The sequence below is a fragment of the Melanotaenia boesemani genome, chromosome 10, assembly GCF_017639745.1.
Source record: "Melanotaenia boesemani isolate fMelBoe1 chromosome 10, fMelBoe1.pri, whole genome shotgun sequence".
NCBI lineage: Eukaryota > Metazoa > Chordata > Actinopteri > Atheriniformes > Melanotaeniidae > Melanotaenia > Melanotaenia boesemani.
The window spans coordinates 33,631,948-33,652,640 of record NC_055691.1 but is presented as its reverse complement, the minus strand read 5'-3'; the positions used below and the strand labels follow the sequence as shown (position 1 = coordinate 33,652,640).

Below are 20,693 nucleotides of genomic sequence, written 5' to 3'. Positions count from 1 at the left end.
TCAGTCAGCTGAAGATAATTTTAATAAATTCTGTTTTTATCATAACGAGGGAAATAAGTTTGATAAGAGTATAATTACACAATAATACCAGAGCCTTGAAATGCAAGTTATTTTTCTAAATTTTCCCCATTTTCTGTTTCAGCAAGGACAAACTCAAATAACTGTTTTACCTGTTTGATTTTTTAAGACCGATACGTTTCAAGCTATATTTTACCTTATCTCTCCATTTCTTTAAGTATTAGTTTTATTCTTAAAACAAAATAAAAACCAGTCCCCTTGTAAATACAATGTTTAAAACATGCTTTCAGTAATGTTTTTTGATATTTCAGTTTTGTTTTTGGAATTGCAACCCTGATGTCTGCTACGTTAAACACACCAACCTGTGCCGTTGAAGATGTTGCTCGATAATGAGTTGTTCATCCCAAAAACTTGATTGCGGTTCATACCAAATCCAGACATGCTGCAGAGACAGCACAACAGATTAGAAGACCAGCTTATGAATGACAATGTTTGAAATTCTATTATAGGAGCTTAGAAATAAACAACTGAAGGATGAATCGCGTGCGTGAACATGTGCAAGGTATACTACCTGTTTATGGTAAAGGGCTGGCGTGCTGGCTGTTGTTTGGGCATACAAATGATACTGGGTGAGCTGCGGTTCGGGCTTCCAAGCCCTGAGCTGCCCATGCTATTGGTCCTACCGCTCATCCCAATGCCTTGGCCGACCTGAGAGTGGTTCAGCATGTTCCTTGAATTCATTGGTAATGTCCCCCTGTAAAAACATCAAGTTGTACATACTCAGTTTTCCATTTTGCCCACGCTGTGCCTGGCATCTCATTTTTTTCTAATTGTGTACTCAACAAACAAGCAACACCACAAACCTGCTTGGTGATGGAGGGGTATGGAGGGACAAGGTGGGGACACCTGTTGATGGGGTGATATGACTTGGTAGCTGCGTGCCTTGCGTTAGATTGCGGTTTAACTGAGGCGTACTGTTTCCCATGCCCCTCACTGGGAAGCCGATTGCACCTGCAGAAAGATGTAAAAAGAAGCAGGGAGAGAGACAAATGCTGTCAGACAGCCCAGAGAGGACGCTTTATGCTTCATGTCCAGTCAATATCAGCTTCATTTCACACATGCAAAACTTTTAGTCCATGAAATAAACTGCTGCACTGTGCTGCAAGGAAACATAATAAAAACACTCACTTTGTGGCCCGTATAAACTTGCACCCAGTTGTGACAGCTGACCAGATGACGATGGTGAAGGAGAAGACAGCATCTAGAAGAAAACATTCAGTGGCAGGATGTGGTAAATAGCTTCTCTTTTGAAGGGTTAATGCAGGAAACAAAATTAATTGTGCTAAAAGGGGGACAAAACTCACATCTTTGTCCGATCGATGTGGAAACATCGACGGCTGGTTGTAGTACATGCTGTCATCGGTGAAGTCGTTATCGACTACCTCAACAAACTCTGGAAATTTCTTTCTAGCACCAAACATGCCTTTTGTCACCTGAAAGACATAACTCCTATTAAAATGTGCAAGTACAGAAAAAGAGACAAGAGGTCCTAAAGGAAACTGACATTTGTTGTGACTTAAACTTGTCTACTTTTAATCTATAGGTTTCACTTTGATCCTTCAATTTAATAATATCTCCACATCCTTCACCAACGTCTGTACAGTTATTAAAGTACAATTACAAAATATCAAAAGCCAACAAAGCAAAATTTATTTACTGTAAATCAACACTGTAGCTGCTCAACTTAAACTAAATTTGAGGTCTATTTATGAGGCATTTTATGGCTTTTTATAAAAGTGGACAGTATCTACGATGGTACCTGAAACATGCATTTTGAGTTTTCTGACTGGAAACTGACAGCTCTATAATTTTACTGCCTGCTATTCATCCATGGGCTGTTTCTCTCCTCGCTTCGATACTCGAGGTAAAGCCCCACTTAAGTCCTGAAGAGCAGAACGACACTCAGCTCAGCTCTGAACATCAGTGTCTAGTATAGTCAAACTCACTTCACAGATTTTGTCTTTAATTTACTTAAGTGGTGACTTTGTCTGATGATGTTGGGTTAAAAAAAAGGATCTTATTAGAGAAAAGTGATAGTCTGGAAATGCTTATGCTTGATTGGACGCTGTTCAGTTGAATTAATCTCTGGAGGAAAAAAAATCCAAATATAAGTTTATTTGCTGATTTTGTTTACTTAGATTGAAGAATGAGAAAAGTTTTATCATATAGTAAAACTGTGCAGCAAACTGTTGGTATAGAGTTAAGGTTAGGGTAGGGCTGGGCAATTAATCGATAAATCGAATTTTCCATTCCTGGAGATTTATTTTTATGAAAATCTGGATTTTTTTCCATAGTTAGTTAGCAGCAGACTTAGCCTTCCCTCCACACCAGAACGGTGTTTGTCTGACAGATTTTCAGTGAAGTGGTCCTTCACTCACGCCTGGGATTTAGCTGTGCGTATAACTGCAGTGAGAAATGCTGCTCTCTATGAGATGCAGAAGTCAACATAACTCACAAACTCTCGTTAAGAGACAACATTCATCAGGGGAATAATTTCTGCAGTGGATCCTGTATGATAAGGATCCAGATGGAAAGAGATCACGGATGCATTGTGTTGCATATTTCTATGTAAGATATGAAGTCTTTTTAATGGTGGAAAAGCTATGACATTATATGCTTTACTTTTGCTGGCATTCATCTATATAAACAAATAAATGTTTTTAATAAGTTTATTTATGTTTTGTAAAAGAAAAGAAAAAAAATTTATTAAAATCGGAAATCAGATTTGGTTATAAAATAATCTGAGATTTTATTTTTAGGCCATATCGCCCAGCCCTAGGTTAGGGCCACACAGAGGGCAGAGAGGATTCTGGGAGATTGTACACACACTCTGTTTTTGTATATAAACTGCTGCCTTCTGGAAAGAGGTGTCCTCTACTTCAATGCCAAATAAACAGATTTAAGTTCTCATTTGTTCTTACCACCACTGACCTTTCGAGCTGTTTAACTTTATGTTTCTCAAAACAGTGGTGCTCTTTTACCTTGTTTGTGTGTTTTGTTTGCTACTTGGTTGGTATGGTTTGGTATTCATAAAATAATTTAAATAACATGACTGTTGGGACTACTTTGCAGTGATGATTTTGGTTTTATTGCATTATAAATTACTGTATTATAAATCTACCACAGTGCTGCCACAGTGAGCCAACATGACCAAGATGAACTTTGGTCAACAGGAAAGGTAAAAACAATTCAACTGTTGTTTGGAAACACTTTGGTTTTAAGAGTCTAATAGCAAACAACAAGAAAAACAAATATATATTACAACTTCAACATCTGACGTTTCCAAAGTCAAACAGTTATCTTGTTTAGAATTCATAATTTTAACCTAAATAATCACGATTGTAGCATTAAAGTGGTGAAAACTTCATCATCTTTATTGTCAGCCTATTTCTAAATGGTGCCTCAGACAGATGGCACTAAAACCTAAATGATACATGCATTAAGATAAATATATTTATATTTCAAAACTGAACAAAACGTGTTGCAATGTGTGCTTATAAAATCAAAGTTGAACACACTTAATGTAGTTAAAATAATTATCTATATCTGCATTTTGGATGTTAACAAAATAAAATAAATAAATAGGGGGCGAAAGGTACAAAACCCGTTAAATTAAAATTTTATAGTTAGTGCTTGGAAAGTCTCGTTGTACATAATAATAAATAAAAAGCCTTAATAAATAATTCTGTATTAGTTCTGTGTAATTAATGTTTACATATGATAAATCTGACGGATGTTAAAAAGTTTTAAATTGTGTCTGTAAACTTCGTGATTACAAAGAAATGTTGAACTTCCACAACAAGAAATGTTTCAGTTTAAAGAAACATCAGTTTTTTTTAAATCCGCTGTCATCATATCAGGTTGGTAGGTAATACTCATCAACTTGACTGATGGTGCGTCTACATCTCTGTATAGCACACCGTTAAGAGCATTAACAGCAGCATTGCTAAGAAGCTAGTTAGCCAACACTAGCATAAGTAGCTAACGTTAGCAGGCACTTAGCTAGCAAAGCTTAATGCCAGCATCTAAACGAGCCACTCTAATTAATAGCAAAGTATGACAACCGTTCCGTTACAGAACAAAGCGATTTATCAAGCAAACGTCAGTCACCATCAGACTGTAATGTGCCCTCTCCGCCTCCATATCTCCTCAGTCAGCTGTCCGTTTCCTCGGCTTAGTTTACGCTCCGTTTGCAAGCAGCTACAGCAGCAGTGGCAATCTGCTGGTGCTAAAAGCTAAAGACTTGATACTTATCGAGACGGAAGGAAAGAGTGGGACAAGAAACTCTAGCTGAGAGGTTAAATTTATGTCAAGCGGTTTAACATGACAAATAATAAGTAAAATACCCTCACCGCATCAATTTCCTTCGATTCGATAGATCCAAGATGGCTGTATGTACTCTCAGTCGAAAGAGGTATAACCTTTACCCTCTGACCTTACAACCTGCCGATAACTTCCGTACACAAAACCAAACATGTTGCGCACACTATGCACGAGACTACAACTACACGCACACACACACACTATATATATATATATATATAAGAAAGTACTTGAACAAAAAGAAGAAACACGAGCAAAAATGCAAGTACATCAGTGCTTCCCACCACTGGTAAATACTAGATACCAAAATTTGACCAAATTAGGCTTATTTCTTTTATTAGATTTCACTGACATGAAACAAGTCCCGTACTTCAAGCTCACACTGCAAATCAAATTGAGGAAAAAATGTATTTAAACTGTTTTAATACTAACATCTGACTTGAAGAGGAAAATCGAGACTAGTCTTATGACTGTCAGTCTTTAAGTTTTTTACCATATTAATAAATGTTTAATTAACGCCACATACTAAATTAATTTTTAGAAAACACAGTGGACATAAAGTACGCTGATTGGCACTGTAGGATAATTCTGTTGTTAAAACTTTAAAGAAATTTCAGCCTATTTTAGTTACTGGACTAAGAAACTGCAGCTGCAAAACAAGTTGAAAATTACATGTACTTTTAACCACACCTGTTGGTCTTCCAGAGGCCAACAGAGGGAATGGAGCTATTCAGTTGTGATGGATATTTTAGCAGTTAGATGCAGATTATCTACATAATCATCTCCAATTGAGTAACCTTAATGAGTGAGGCCTTAGAATGTTTTAATGTTTTTTTTTTTATGTTTAATTTGTATTGTTTGCTTAAGGCCTGTAGCAATAGATGAATGCAGGGAAGTGCTAAAAGCAGTGTGCCAGTGAGTGAAAGCAGATGAGGGCCAACCATGGCCCCTTCTGATAAGGACAATGAAATTCCTTTCCATTTTATCTGGTTAAAAAATAGCCCTAATGAAGGTATGCAAGATAGCATGGTAGAATCACACCTCAGGCAGGTGTAGCTGACATGCATGATGACAAGCAGCTTACAATCAGTTCAGGAGAAACACTTTCCTAAAAAGGAAAACTAGGCAATAACTTTCCACTTTGAACTATAAGGCTACATATAAAATTTAATGAAAATCATCTGTACTGGGGGGATTTTCAGAGTAGTTATGTCTTGACTACACAAAGACGTCTTTGTTGAGGACAGCATGCACAATGTGACACTGACAAAACACAGAATTACAGAACCACATAAAATCCACCTCTCTTCAGCGCAGCTTGTTGTGCTTTAATTTTCCTTCCTGTAAGAAACCTTTCTTAGACACTTTGAAGATTTACTGCAATTTAAGTAACTCGGGCTGTTTGGGGCCTAGTGGCACAAAACCAGAGCAGCATCAAGACCGATTACAGCAGAATGTAAATGACCTTCGCCGCACTTTCATCAGAAAGCGCTTCTTCTGCTCCTCCATGCCGCCCTGCCCCTCCCTGTCTCTCTCCCACTTCTGTCATCTTGGAGAAGAAGGGGGAAAGTCATTAGGCGCAAATGGGGAGGAGAGAGTTAGCGGTTGCTATAGCCATGAAAGTCAGGGCAGAGCTTCATGCCACTGAGAGAAAGTGAGAGGACACCACTGGGGAGAGTCTGCATGGGGAAATGGAACACATTTTCTGCTCATTAAGTGCGATAAACAAAAGGCTTATTGTAGGAGATGCTGAGAGTCACAGACATCATCAAAAAAGACACGGGAAAGTAAGTTTTCAGTTACCTTTATATTCTGTTTTTTGATTTTCTTCCTCTTCACTGGTGATGCTTTTAGTCATCATGGTTTTATATGAAACAATGTAATTAGCTTTACAGCAGCTGTGCAGAGCTGCCTTGGATGATGTAACATTATTATAAACATGTCTAAAACTGTTGCTAAATTATTTTGTTTTTATAACAGGACTGATAAATCCAGAAGGGCAGTTGAAGAAGGTCAACTAGAAACCATGAGATTCCCTTAAAGAGCCCGTCGGCCAGCTTAAACGCAACCCATGTGAGGATTTGACTTGATGTGGAGGACTAGTATTGAATGAGAAGCTCTAAGAAAGATGGGAAATGCTGTGAGAGGTGTCATCGCCTTCATCCCCTCTGAGCGCTGTCAGCGTTTTTTAGTCGGGGACCTGAAGGAGATGCCGTTGGACCGGACTCTGGACCTGAGCAGCCATCAGCTGCGGCGGCTGCCTGTTGCTGCCTGTGTCTTTGATGAGTTGGTGAAGCTTTACCTGAGTGACAACAACCTCAGCAGCTTACCGGCTGAACTGCAGAGCCTGAGGAAGCTGCAGCTCCTGGCGCTTGACTTTAACTCCTTTGAGGAGCTTCCTCCAGCTGTTTGCAGGTTGCCTCAGCTCAGCATCCTCTACTTGGGCAACAACCGACTGTACCGCCTTCCCAGGGAACTGAGAGAGCTGAAGGAGCTTAATACTCTGTGGCTGGAGACGAACTGCTTTTCTGATTTCCCTAAGGTGGTTTGTGAGCTCACAAATCTTAAAACCCTGCACCTTGGTTATAACCAGATACGTAGTTTGCCAGAAGAACTAAAACACCTGGAAGAACTGCGAAGTATCTGGCTTGCAGGGAACCAGCTGACAGAGTTCCCTCCAGTTTTGCAGGGAATGCACTTTCTGGCTGTCATTGATGTGGATCGGAACAAAATACGTCACTTCCCAGGCCTTTCTCACTTGCAGGGTTTGAAACTCGTCATCTATGACCACAACCCATGTATTAATGCCCCGGTGGTAGGAGAAGGAGTCAGAAGGGTTGGGCGCTGGGCGAACAGCTCAGATGATGAGCAGGAAAAAGATGTGACAAAAGCAGTGACTGAGACCACAGCTGAGGTGGTGGAGGGCCACTCTGAAGAGCAGAACAATATTAAGGTCAAGGAAGTGACCCCCAGCTGTGGTGAAGCCTGACTGCCTGGCCTTTCACTTCAGAGGCGTCCTGGAGCACTTAAAGGAGAGTGGAGTTGGGTGCACCAGACTGCTGGTATTTAGTCCATATATGGTAAAGTTAATTACTTAAATATAGCACAAAAAATGTGACCTGCATGAGAAGAGCATCATGAAAGTCAGTGTCGTAGTTTAACTTATAAAAATGTGTCTTGCAAAGATTAGTTGCAAAATAGGAAATCTGTAAAATATTATTCACGTTTTTTACCAATATCAATGTTGTTAATTGCAAGGTTTTAATGTGTTTTATTTCATGGTGTAGGACAGATTTTTTTGCAGTATTTAACATAATTTTCATGGGTATTACAATATGTACGAGTTGAATGTTTGCTGAACAGAAACACACAATTTTCTAGTTAACAGACAATGCCATCATCATGTTGGTAGATGAAAACATAATCACAATGATACTATTAGTTACTCTGTGGGAGTTCAAATTTAGCACAGAAAATTAGATTATAAATAATTTAAATTTTATCTTGAGCCGAGTCTGAAATAGTATCTGTACCTGCTATAGCCAAAAACTGTTTTCATACACGTGATGGATGGTCTAAGTCCCAGAGTGCACTCCTTATTCAGTAAAATGCATTATTCATCTGATAGATTGGGGCTGTGGCTTTGAATGAAGAGGGCTAATGGGCTTTAATATCACCATAAGCTTCCGGTTTGAGAGAGATAATAAATGGAGCTTTGTAATTCCCCAGTGAATGTTCTCCACACAAAACCAAAATGCATTTTGCAGGATATGAGGCATTTTGAACTTTTCTAAACAAAATGCAGCAAAATACCAACAAGCTATCATTGAATTGGATGGTTTCAAACACACTTGTTTTTTTTAGTTTTTATTCAGCCCTGTAATAAACGCAGAAACGACTCTGCAGACTAAACACTGCCTCCTAGCACATCTACAGTAAATTCATTCACTCGTGGCATCAAGTGAGCTGTGAGGCTTTTTTGTGTGTGTGTTGCAACAAAATCAGGTCTCTTCTGATATTTGTGAACGTTTGCAAGGTGTACTTTTATAATTGTTAAAGGAGAGCACAATCACATGCCTGACTTTTCATGCGCACGGTTACTAATCTCAGCAAACAACAAAAATGTGGAGACTTTCAGTTTCATTGTGCTGCTGCCAGATATTTTAAATCCTATCAGTTTTGTTTGTGAACTTGGTGGCCACTTCAAACCTTCTTACTCTGTTATGTTATCACTCACTGCAAATAAACGAGTGCATGCCTGACTTTTTTATTTCTAATGATCCATTATAATTTTCATTTTTATATCCCAAGATCTTCATCCTTATGACTACTTACTTCTAAAATTATTGATAAAGATTAATTTTCTAGGATTTCATCAAAATAATGTTAAAAATCTGTAATAATAAAAGATTTGGACTGTTTGTCCACATGAACTATTATGAGAAAATAATCATTTTATCTGAATAAAATATTACAAGATTGAAAAATCATCTTTTTTTTTTACACATTTATGAGACTATAAAGCTCAACTTATGTTTAAATCAGAGATAAATCTAAAAAATCTTTTACAGTGCAATGACAGTCATATGATGAAGAGCTGTTTAACTGAATAGAAAAGCAAATAAATAAAAATACTTTTATATTAATTTTATTTGTTCTGTGCATTAATAAAATCTGCTCATTAATCTTCATTGAATGCATCATATTTAACTTTACCTTTGGTACAAAGTTCCATCTCCAGTAACACAACTTAAACAGTTTCTGACTAACTTTAAACCAAAGTTCCCCTAAACTGTAGGTTAAATACTTAAAGGCTGAACTTGCTTTTATCATCAACTTCAAATCTCTAGCTTTACTTGTTAAATACGGACATGTTTCACGTTTATTTATGGTTTAAAACATCAACTAAAATGCTCTATGCTTGGTGGTAATGAAAAATAAATACAATTTTGAGAACATCAAACCACAGACTGCAAAATGCACTTTACAAAGGCTTGTCATGGAATGAACAACAACTGTGTAAAAGCACTAATCAGTTACTCTGAGACATAAAGAACATATTGCATAAACCCCTCAGGCTGGACCAATGCTTTTTTCCAGGAAGCTGTTAAAAACAAGGAGACTAATGTCAGAAAACAGCAACAGGACATCAAAACATAAACAGGTTCACTGACTAAAACAGGGCATGTTGAAGTGTTGCTGATCTTGTGACGAAATGGAACGTAACGGCTCCTGATTTGAGCACCTGGAAAACTCAAATGGTCCAAACATAACTGTAACAGCAATGCAATCAAAAAAAGGGGGGAAAAGACCTACATTTTTACTGAGGTAAACTGTTATCGAGACAATAGCCTGTAATGTGCAAACTAAAACAACACAAGTAACATATTCTCATGCAAGTCAGTTTTGTCCAACCATTGGGTTTGTTTTAACATATCAACATCTGGCAGATCACATTCAGGCTAAATGCAAGATTTTAGCACATAAAAAGCTTTCTTTATGGTTTATATACTTGTCCAGGGTCCTGGTCTCTGTCGAAGTCCTGTCTCCTCAGGATGAGATGGAAGGTATCCATCTGAGACTTCTGTGCTGTTGATCTCCTCAGGGTCCTCTGATTCATGAGACTCTTCTTCTTTGCTATCTGGAGCTTCGATCCCAGACTCAGAGGCATCTGGGATTTCAGACGGGATCTCTAATGATGACTTTACTGCTGTAACATTTCCCTGAAAATCATATGTCCCATCCACAGATCCAATAAGTGTAGGAGCACTCAAATCCTTCTGGGAATTTTCCTTCTCCATGCGCTTTCGAGCCTCCTCCCTCCTCTTCTGGATGCGGGTGTTGTCTCCCATCATGACCTTGACTCTTACTGGATCTGGAGGCCAAAGTCCACCCCATACAAACTGCAGGTAGCCAAACAGCGCAATGACACTGAGGAAGCTGAAGTTGGTGGCAACACCAATCACTGCAGATGTCAGTGGGAAGTTGTAAAGAAGATAACGTATTCCAGTGAAATATGCATGGATACGGAGCTGAGATGAGTAGATCTGCACTCGTTTAGAATGGATTTTTATGACAGCGCCCACCGTGGGTTGATAAGCATTTGTCTTGTAATCTGAGAAGAACTCTACTTCTATTAGCTGCTTCTGCTCAGCCATCCCAGTCAGGAGAAAAGGGGAGAAGAATAAAGTGCTGAGGGTCTGCAGAAGGTTGGAGCGGTAATGGAGCATTACAGACCGTCCCACTGTTGAGACAGTATTCCCACCTCTGGTATAACAAGACATCTTCACCATGAACATACCCAGCTGTTCATTCACTGGAGACTCTGGCATCTCTAACTCCAACGACACTCGGTAAGGTTGACCATTAGCCATCACCTGGTCTCTTTCATTCTTCATAAAAGAAATGTTGGCTGTAGGGAAGGAGCAGAGTGCTGAATCAAGAGAATCACAATCAGATGTGTAAAAAAAGTGTACAGGAGTGGAGAAGCTCACAGTTGGCATGTAGGAGTAATAAAAACTCCCATAAAGAAAGATGGAGACCCAGAGCAGTAAAATCAAGGTACAAAAAAGGATAGCAGCCTGAAATAATGTCCGTCGGGCTTTGAGGAGTGTAACAGCTGCTACATCCTGTAACCAGTGTAGCAGTGGTCCCATCGCTCCCCCCATCGTGTCCAGTGACCTTCCTCTGGTCCCAGTTTGGACTGTCGTTCCTTCTTTGAGCCCTGTGGACTGCTGCATCAGTCGTGGGTCTTTATGTTGAAGCATCGGTGGGCGGCTCTTCTCCAAAGCCGTGAAAACGTTTTTCTTCACCTCCCATGTTAATTCTGTTCAACTAGCTAAACACTCGATGTCAAACTGTTAGCTTCTCAAGCTAGCTACAGCTACTTAGGTCAACAAACAACAACTACTAGGAAAAGAAATATTTTGCGCCTGTGAAACTTGAACGTTGACATCTGCTTCTGACTGGCTCAAAGACTGTTTAAGCTCATTATCTACTTAGCTAGCGTTGAAACGCAACTACAGAACGAACGTGACTCCGTGACCCGGAAGCTGTTGCAGGAAATAAGTAAGCTTCTTTTGTGCTAGCTTCGAAGCAGCAACGTTGAGCTTCAGTCGACGACCCCCCAAAGCAGACAGCAGGCACCCCAACAGACGAGCAGTGATGGGGAAGAAAAGTCGCCTTGCAGGAGGAGCAGTCGGTCGGAGAACAATTCTACAGCTTTCCCCTCCAGGGAACCGTGGTGGGAATACCGGAGAGAGGGAAGAAGCGCCCTCGGGATCCGATGGTACTGTTCGTATGATGTTAGCGCAGTAGCATTTAGCGGAAGGCTAATTTAGTGCTAAGTAGTTTAAGCTGAAATGGGCCTCATTGTTAAACATTCAATTAAATAAACTTATATGTAATTGATTTCAAAATTATTGAAAATTTTGTATAAGTAGACTCTAAGCACCTCTCGGTGTCCGGTTATTGCACATATATAGAAACTTCTTTTCATTTTAAGCATTCGGCCATACGCTATGGGCTAGCATGCTAACTTGCGTTGAAAAATAATAATAGCGGAAAATGTTAATGGGTAAAGCCACCTAAAAAAAGCGAATTACATAGAGAAAAGGAAACCAACCCAACCATAAATAATCTATATTACACTAGTTATTATTCTGTTGCCACGACCTGTAATTGATCCTCCCCCCTAACACAATCACTAAGCATTGTTTTCGTTATCGATCATCTAGTTTGTGATGGGTCAATTAACGCGCATAACGTTACCAACTATGATAAATTACAAATGCAGTAGCTAAAGCTTAAATTTTAAAATTTTGTCCCCTGTACAGATGAACAGGATGGGGATGGACATAGATTTCTGAGACGCACAGACATGAAGGCACCAGCTGTAAAGGCCACAGGTGAGTTTACTTTGTGTTGCTCTTTGGCGTTTCTGTCACAGTGAGATGATTTAATTTAACTGAACAAAGCTGTTTCTCTTTTCATTTAGAGGGTTTGTCCTTGCTTGGAGCCTATGAAGACAGTGATGAAGAAGATGCTGGAGACGCTCGCCGCTCAGCCACAAATTCTCAACATAACCAGTCAGCTGACATCGACAGTACGCTGGCCAATTTCATGGCTGTGGGTATATTAATTATTTTAATATAGTAATGTCAAAGTTATGATTATGACTAACCTTTAATATATATAAATATATACAATAAAGTAATTTTATTTTTTAACTGTATTGTGTAATAGTTATAACTGTATTGTGTAATAGTTATAACTGTATTGTTAAGACTGTTCCATCTGTGTAAATGTGTGTATGAATCAGTCATCGTTTACCTCTGATGAACTTAGATTTGCACAGGAGTACGCATCATAGTTCTGTATGGCTGAAAGTTAAAGACATTTTTCAATTTAACAACTGTAGGTGGAACATCTCAGCTCATGTATTTGAGGTTTCCACTGTTCCAACTATTAGAGCAGTAGATCATGCAAAAGTAGATGAGATATTGGATTAGAAATTTGAAGACTGTTCAGTATGTTGTTGTTAAAGGCTTCATTTCTTGTTCTTAAGGCCATGAAAAGTAAATTACATAATTTTGCTCTCGGGCTTGTTCCCGACACATCAGCCGAGCAGAACTTTCTTCTCATGGGGCTCTGAGAAGTATTGTGTGATTGGTCGGACATTTGAGGTGGGCATAGTTAAGGTAGAAAGTTGTGGCTTCCACATTTCCTGTGATACGAGGTTAAATGGATAGCTTTAATGAACAGCTGATCGAGGTGGTGAGAAAGTACTTAAATGTAGACAACATGTGAGATTTAAAGACACGAACACTGCCACATGTGTAGTGGCTCTTGAATGGTTGCTGACAAATGATGATGCTACAGCAGGGATCAGGATCTGCACATTTATTATAAACACGCACCTGCAGATAGCAGGAGGGGCACAGTCAGACACAGACAGCAGCACGGTCTCACCCCGGCTCATGCACAATGGTTTTCCAGCTTTTGCCACAAAGCTGCAAAACATCACACATGCTGCTGCGGTGCGTCGTTAATTAAGTCCCCCTCACTACAACAGCTAACTAGGAACTTTGGTAATAGTATTAAACAAGTAAATGTTTTTTTACAGGACAATGATAACTTGACAATAAAGAATATCTCAACGGGTTTTGAGAACATTAATAAAATTAAATGATTATTAAATTTATATAGAAAATTTACTCAGCTACACATGCACAGCCCTGCCACGGACGGAGTTTCTCAGTAAATATGAAATAACCCGTCAGCTGTTTATTGCACATAAACACACAGACACCCTGCATTAATTCCCGCTCCATCCCGGACGTAGCTTCTCGTGTTTAACCTGAACAATCCAAACTTTTTTCCTGTTCTTGCAGCCTTGACAACAAGAGCAAAATTCTCGCTTCTCGAAAAGTTTGTACAAGCTTAACAGGAGGGAAAGACTGATATTGAAACCTGTCAGCCCAGTTTGTCTTTGAGCAGACGCAAGATCGTCTTTGTCAAGCTTACTATGGATTGTGTGCATCTTGGGCTACAAAATAGCCCATAAACACTATTTAGGTTTTTCTGATTTTTAAGTGAAATTTATTTAAGTTCAGCTCAATCATTTATCAAAAAATCCCACAATTTATGTAAAGCTTAGAAGAGTCTATCTCTTTCTTGTTACATAAAAGTATTTTTTTAACTGATTTATGTTTACCTTATCATTTCTTCCTCTCTAGGAAATTGATGCAATCACAACTCAGCCTACTACAGATGATGCAGCAGCTCATCCCTCCATTACGAATGCCACCCCACCTCGACCTGAAGTTAAAACTCAGCAGCCAGCTGCCGACGGACAAGATCAAGAAAGCACAGAGTTTGAGTATAATACTCAGTGTTCACTAGCTGGAGGTAACTAATTTTGCTGCTGTAATGTGTGTCAAGATTTTACGATGTGCAACGAAAGCAGTTGCTTTCACACTTACCACAAAATGATAAAAATCTGTCAGATGTGTAAATTTTGTGCTGCAGATATTACTGTAAATTCTGTCTGTCATTAAAATATCTCTGTGTATTCCAGTGGGTGTAGAGATGGGAGACTGGCAGGAAGTTTGGGACGAGAATTCTGGCTGCTATTACTACTGGAACACACTAACCAATAAAGTGTCCTGGGAACTGCCACACTATTTGGCTGATCAGGTGCAAAGCCTGGGACATTGCACCAGCAGGTAGAACAAATTTAAGAAAGAACTTGGAGTTTTATCATGTTTGTGAATAGTATCTTTACAATAGAAACGTAGAACCTTAAGCAAGCACTTGATTTTGTCCTTGGTACAGAAATGTTGATGCCAGCGGTGTTTTGTGTTTTTCTTTGCAGCACCAGTGTCAATGGCAATGGCACAGCTCATGGAGGTTATTACACAGATGAAAATGCTGCCTCTGCTTCAGCCCCAACAAAAGAGACCAAAGCGAAGGTAGGTTTAGTTTAAAATGGCTTAAAAAGTGAACCAACCTGTTGCTCTAAAAAGCATATTAAAAATATTGTTCTTATTTTTTTCTAACAGGAGGTAATTGAAAATGTTGTGGGCCTGACAAGTGAAGAGGAGGAGCACCGGGGAGTGGCAGCGTCCCTCCTTGGTCCGCTTATCCCTTCTGAAGTAAAAGAAGCAGAGGAAAAGTGGAGAAAAAAACTGCTTAAGGTTTTGGATGAGACCGAGAACAGCATGGATTCTGATGGAGAAACTGTGAGGCCTCCAGGATCTCCCTCTGCACACCTTCAGGAGTCGGACTCGACCCCTATTGTCCAAAAAGATCCTTCCACCAAGAAGCGGTCGAGAGACAATTCAGATGCTGAAGAGGAGACAGAGGAGGACACAGTGGAGCTGGAACTGGCTCTAGAGAGGAAGAAGGTGGGAATTTACTATTCTGTGAACAACTTTGATGAATTCCTTTAAAATAGTCTTAGACTTCTGCTTTACTTTTAAATTAATCTGACCAAATCTAAATGTATCATCCCCTGAAATTAACTCCAGCAACCTGTGACATTCACTTTGGTTACTGTTACACCAAAGCAGGAATTGTATTAGTGCATATGCATCAATTTGCATGGCCCACCTCATTGAGTGAGGGATTATGGGTATCTTAACCAGTGTAGACCAGCCTGCATGCAGTCTCTCCAAAAGCCAACAGCTCACACCAGGAGAAGGAGCTCCTCAACTAGAGAAGGAAGGATCTAAGCTAATGTTACCTCAGAAAGTAGACTGTGTGAAAAAAGCAACGTATGAATCTCAACTATTAAGCACTATTTTTTTTTCTAGTGTCTTTTTCCTATTTTTGAAGGTGTTCCACATTTTGAACACTGCCCCCGTGTGGCTTAGAAAGGCTATGTGTGTCTGCAGCTCCTGGTAACACCAGTCAGGTCAGACATACAGCAGACCAAGAGTAACAACTCTGATGTCTGCTTTCTGTAAAAAATGGGAGAGAGATGGTTGTTTATTTCATATCATTTTTCCTCTTTTTTTGGATCAGGTTAAGCCAAAAAAAAAAAAAAAAAAAAAAAAAAATCAACTCATTGAATGACCGTAGTGACAGCCTTGAAGTAGGAGAAGTTTGGAGATCATTATTTTTTTAATGAATAAAATAAAATGTCTGATAAGGACTTTAGGAGTGGTATTTCAACATTGTTAGCTAAGTTTAATGTCAAAGTAACCTAGCTGAACCTGACTCTAACATCTGACTCTTAGGCTGAGCTTCGGGCACTAGAGGAGGGTGATGTGAGTGCAGGGGGCTCCAGTCCATGTTCGGAGGCTAGCCAGGAAGCCACTGGACCTCGCAGTATCCTACTGAAGAAGAACCGATGGAAGGCTGTCTTTCCCTCAGCTGCCAGCCCCGATTCTAATAGTAGAAGCTCCGAACCACTTGACAGCACAGAAACAGGTGGGTTAAGTATCTGTACATGTGTTTATGGAGGGTTGCATGCACAACAGGAGTGGAAGAAGTCACTGAAATCCCACAAATTTCTGCATACTTAAAGGCCTCTCATGTCTTTTAGCACTTCCTAAAGTATTAGAAAGTGTTGTGGAAGGAGAGAACAACGACACAGATGATTCTGAAGACAAAACTTTGTCCAAACCTCCTGTAAAAGAGGACGTGGAAACACCTGAGCTCAAGGTGAGGTTAGGTAATATCACTAGATGCGAGCTTATGGGGATAGTTGCAGTGTTTTTAACATTTATTTTTATGTAGTTTCAGATAGGAGAACTGGCCAACACCTTAACCAGCAAGATGGAGTTCCTGGGGATAAACAAGAAGACAATCTCAAACTTTCATTTGCTTCTGCTACAAACTGAGGTGAGAGGATGGTTGACTTCAGATACAGCTCTCCTAGTGTGGCTTCTAAATTATTTAACACCTAATTCTGTTTCACATAATGCTGCACTGGCATGTAGCAGTAATTAATATTTAAAGTTCCCATAATCATCCTCTTTCAATTACTCTTTCATCTGGCTCATTACCCTGTTGCTCCTCTATCTAACTCTTTATCCCTTTTACATTTTGGTACTCATCTCACTCTTGTCTCAGTTTCTCCTTTTACTATCCCTCTCTTTCAGACACGGATCGCTGACTGGAGGGAAGGTGCTCTGAATGGGGTTTATCTTCGCCGCAGGCTGCAAGAAGCTGCTGAACACATAAAATATTACGAACTTAACGCCACCCCTAAAGGCTGGTCCTGCCACTGGGACAGGTACGCGCTCCTTACCTTTCACATCTATAACCTCCCTCGCCCCCCACAAATCTTACAGTGTGACCCCGCCGAGGTTGCAGACTTTGTAACATGACTTGGGGAGAAGCTTAACCAGTCCGAGTGGATCAGAATACTTACCAGAAACAGACTCTTCAGGTTTCTGTGATGCAGTCCTTGCACATATTAATAAGGGAACATCCACTCTGAGCCATCCTGCTTCCTGTTAAATATACCTGCAACAGAGAGGACTCCATGTCCTTTTAACTGACTCTTAAGCCCTTGTGAGGGCATTTATAGACCAAATATGGGTTCATTCAGAGGAAATTTCAAAGGGGGTGTATGTTAGAAGGGTTGGTTTTGTGGGAGAGCTTTGCGCTTTACAGGACTACAACTCCCCGAAAGCAAAGCAGACAGACCGATGCCCTGGAAGCAACGCGTGTCACGCATCAAATAAAAGGTGAAGATGGAGCATTGACGGGATCCAGCAGGTCAGACCAACTCTATTTCATATGCCTTCCAGTTTTTATTTATTAATTCATTTTATTTTCTTCTTTCTGATGTAAAATGAATTGACTGTGTGATTGTTATTTTCTGACCTATGATATTGTTGATGATGATGGTGTTTCCTCCCTGGTGGGGAGGGAATGGTTGTCTAGCGCATCAAATGTGACAACCATGATGTGAGCAGCTGAAACTACTTTCAGGACCTAGAGATGATTTGTTTTGCATTATTTATTCTTGAGAGCAAGGTGGGTTCCCTATCCACACCCATAATTACACTCTAATTGGACCCGTGTTCTGGACGGCTAAAATTGCTGTCCACACCAACAATCTCATTCCCTATTGTGGCCATTATGTCCACTCCCTTGCCTGACTCTCCCAGGGTATCTTGCTACTCTGCAAGTTTTAAGGACAGTGGTTGAGACTGTTGCCTTTTATCTCTGTTGTTCCACTTTTAGAGAGCACAGGCGGTATTTCTATGTGAGGGACCGGACCGGTGCCTCCCAGTGGGAGTTTCCTACAGAGGAGGACAAGGAGGAGGACCTCAAAGGCAACCAAGGAACCGAGACAAAACCGCAGAGCCAAGGGGATACCAAAACAACATCTGGATCAGCTGGGGGTGTAACAGGTCAGTCTATTGCTGCTTCCCCTCTGATCTTTGTTCTCTTTAAAATTAGAGCATGAATAAAGCCTAGTAAAAATTGCTCTACTACGGAAAGTTTAATTAAACAAAAAAAATATATGTGTGTGTGTGTGTGTGTGTTTTCTCTTCTATATATTTATTTTTTCTTTTTCTTGTAACAGAATCGTCTACATACTCTTCTGCTGCGCCACCGCCACCACCACCTCCCCAGCCCAGTGAATCCCTCTGGTCCCCACCCCAGCCACCACTTCCTGACAGCCCCCCTCCACCTTCCACCAACCCCCCACTCCCACCTCTCCCTCCAGGCTCACCACCTCCCCCTCCGCCACCCCCTGACAGTGATGGAGAGATCATGGAGGTGGAAATGGAAATGGACGATGATAACGATGAGGAGCCTCCAGCTCCTGGAACAGAGGAAGATGGCAGTGGGAGGCCTCCATTACCTCCTGGTTCTGCCAGCATGAAGGTGTGGGAGTAATCAAGCCTAATTATTTGAAGTTGTGTACACTTTAAACTTCTGTTCACGTGCAATGTTTTTTTTCTTCTATTTCTTGTTTTTGACACAGGTTATAGAGTTGTCCAGCTCTTTGGGCAAGGGCCAGAAACGCAAAGCTGGCCAGGTGAATAAAACGGTTACTATTGGCAGCAGTCCAATAATCTACACCCAGTCAGCTGCTACTGCAGGTAGAAACACCACACAACCCCAGCAGCAAACACTCATCACACTCCAGACAAGAACTAGTTCAACTACAGTTAGCTTTGGCTGCTATCAGCATCAGTCTAACCTAGACTTGAACTTTCACAATTACATAAATGTATGACTATGATTATTTGACATCATTGTGATCGTGTGTAATTGTTTTTTATTGACCTGTATAAGACAGCTGGTTGAATATCAAAACAATGTTTTTTCTGCATGTTTTCCACAGTTTGATAGCATTAACGTATTCAGTGAATATGAAGCCTTAAAGGAAAACAGAAATGTATTCATTGTCAGATAAAATCATTTTTTTCTAAGGGTTTGTAATGGCATATTATCAGTTGGCTCAAACAATAATCATTACATAAAAATTATATTGTTAATCTCAATTATTTGACAGCCATCTGCTAAAATTTCAGTCAGCATAGTGCATGAATAATTGGCAGATACAGTATTGTAGTGATTTATGTGTCATTTGTAATGTGAGTAAAGCTCTGATCGTTTTTAAGACACATAAATACAGATCAGTAACCCACCGTTTCTGTCCGTAGCACCACTAATACCAGCAACTGCTTACTGGGGTGTGCCAGCTGTCACGGTCCCTTTGGTACCATGTGAACCTCCTGCCCCACCTATCTCAACATTACCTCCCCAACCACCACTTCCGCCCCCTCAGCCACCCACCGAACCTCCTGGAATCAAAGCTCCACCAGTAGACAAAACCAAGAAATCCAAAAAGGATAAGGTTAGTGCTGAAGTTAGTGGTTTAAATTTAATTTAGCCACACATCGACCTGCTTTTCTTGAACTTTGTGAGGACAACACAGACAAACCAACTTCCAAACCAGTGCACACTGTGAACAGGCAGTAAATCTTTTTTGTTTTTTTTTTCTTTTCATGTCCCTCACATCTCTTCTGTGTCTGTAGACAAAGAAAAGTAAGACCAAAATGCCTTCGCTGGTGAAGAAATGGCAGAGCATCCAGAAAGAGTTGGACGAGGAAGAGAAGAGCAGCTCCAGTGATGAAGACAGAGACCAGCTCAACAAGAAGAGCATTGAGGATTGGAAGCAACAGCAGCTCGTGACGTAAGTTTCTGTACATACTTAGGTTACTTTGCCAGTTTGGGCTTCTGATTTTTCTAACGTTGGTATTGTTTTTAATTCCTCAGAGGAAAAGCTTCGAAGAATGCCAACTTTGAGGCACTTCCTGAAGACTGGCGGGAACGCCTCAAGAAACGGAAAATGATGAATAACACATAACAGCTAGTTCTTTAAACTGCTCAGGCAGTGTTTGTAAATCCACTCCCCCCAATACCATAAAGTCATCTTTACCCAGTGATAAAGATTTGTTTATTAATTGGTGAAGTTTCTTAACCATGTTCTTTGTTCATGACAGACATTTTATAGCCCTTACATGGCAGGCCATTCACGCAGAGGGTTTAAATGTCCTCTTCCTGGTTTTTGTACTCTCAACTGTAAATGTGCCAAATGTCCCACGTTGAGCAGTTTGTCATTATTTCAACGTTTTGTACAGATTCGGTGTGGATGTTCGCTGTATGTTTGGCAGGTTTATCTATTTTATGGAACATTTTTACAATTATGCACATTTAATGAAAAACAGATTGGCCGTGTTTGGGAAAGGGAAAGGACCGTTATGGAACTTGTATATTTTGTAAAAAGTTATTAAAAGTTTTTTTTTCCTAAGTTA

The 20,693-nt window shown here is 40.1% G+C and overlaps 4 protein-coding genes across 6 annotated transcripts in view; 2 read left to right on the top strand and 2 right to left on the bottom strand.

Moving 5' to 3' along the window:
* The window catches only part of cnot2 (CCR4-NOT transcription complex, subunit 2), a 12,207-nt gene extending 7,686 nt beyond the window's left edge, over positions 1-4,521 (bottom strand). For 2 of the 3 annotated variants that reach the window (XM_041997477.1, XM_041997478.1), the window contains exons 1-6: positions 4,189-4,410; positions 1,383-1,511; positions 1,207-1,279; positions 882-1,029; positions 590-772; positions 381-460 (exon numbers count right to left, since the gene is read on the bottom strand). In XM_041997477.1, the coding sequence (XP_041853411.1) occupies positions 381-460; positions 590-772; positions 882-1,029; positions 1,207-1,279; positions 1,383-1,511; positions 4,189-4,221 (646 nt within the window). In that variant the 5' untranslated portion in view covers positions 4,222-4,410. Of the gene's footprint in view, positions 1-380; positions 461-589; positions 773-881; positions 1,030-1,206; positions 1,280-1,382; positions 1,512-4,188; positions 4,411-4,430 lie in introns of those variants that run through there. The other variant, XM_041997479.1, reaches the window with a different exon arrangement.
* Positions 1-11,492, bottom strand: part of bscl2 (BSCL2 lipid droplet biogenesis associated, seipin) — a 14,277-nt gene extending 2,785 nt beyond the window's left edge. The window contains exon 1 of the mRNA XM_041997482.1: positions 9,525-11,492. Within this exon, the coding sequence (XP_041853416.1) occupies positions 9,906-11,168 (1,263 nt within the window). The 5' untranslated portion in view covers positions 11,169-11,492 and the 3' untranslated portion in view covers positions 9,525-9,905. The remainder of the gene's footprint in view (positions 1-9,524) is intronic.
* Positions 6,494-7,390, top strand: lrrc10 (leucine rich repeat containing 10). Its single transcript, XM_041998075.1, has one exon. It carries the CDS (start codon positions 6,530-6,532, stop codon positions 7,388-7,390), a length of 861 nt encoding a protein of 286 aa, XP_041854009.1. The 5' UTR covers positions 6,494-6,529.
* On the top strand, positions 11,490-20,693 carry fnbp4 (formin binding protein 4). The gene is made up of 17 exons (XM_041997476.1): positions 11,490-11,689; positions 12,237-12,308; positions 12,398-12,528; positions 14,139-14,310; positions 14,480-14,627; positions 14,777-14,873; positions 14,964-15,308; positions 16,143-16,335; positions 16,451-16,569; positions 16,645-16,749; positions 17,010-17,143; positions 18,103-18,272; positions 18,449-18,753; positions 18,854-18,971; positions 19,539-19,732; positions 19,914-20,071; positions 20,155-20,693. The coding sequence occupies exons 1-17, from the start codon at positions 11,566-11,568 to the stop codon at positions 20,243-20,245; spliced, it is 2,676 nt and encodes an 891-aa protein (XP_041853410.1). The 5' UTR covers positions 11,490-11,565; the 3' UTR covers positions 20,246-20,693.

Bases quoted from the DNA above. Each gene is read 5' to 3' on its own strand.
- lrrc10 (XM_041998075.1), top strand. From the start codon at position 6,530: ATGGGAAATGCTGTGAGAGGTGTCATCGCCTTCATCCCCTCTGAGCGC.
- fnbp4 (XM_041997476.1), top strand. From the start codon at position 11,566: ATGGGGAAGAAAAGTCGCCTTGCAGGAGGAGCAGTCGGTCGGAGAACA. The intron at 14,874-14,963 runs GTAGGTTTAGTT...TTTTTCTAACAG, and splicing joins CAAAAGAGACCAAAGCGAAG to GAGGTAATTGAAAATGTTGT. The intron at 16,570-16,644 runs GTGAGGTTAGGT...ATTTTTATGTAG, and splicing joins TGGAAACACCTGAGCTCAAG to TTTCAGATAGGAGAACTGGC.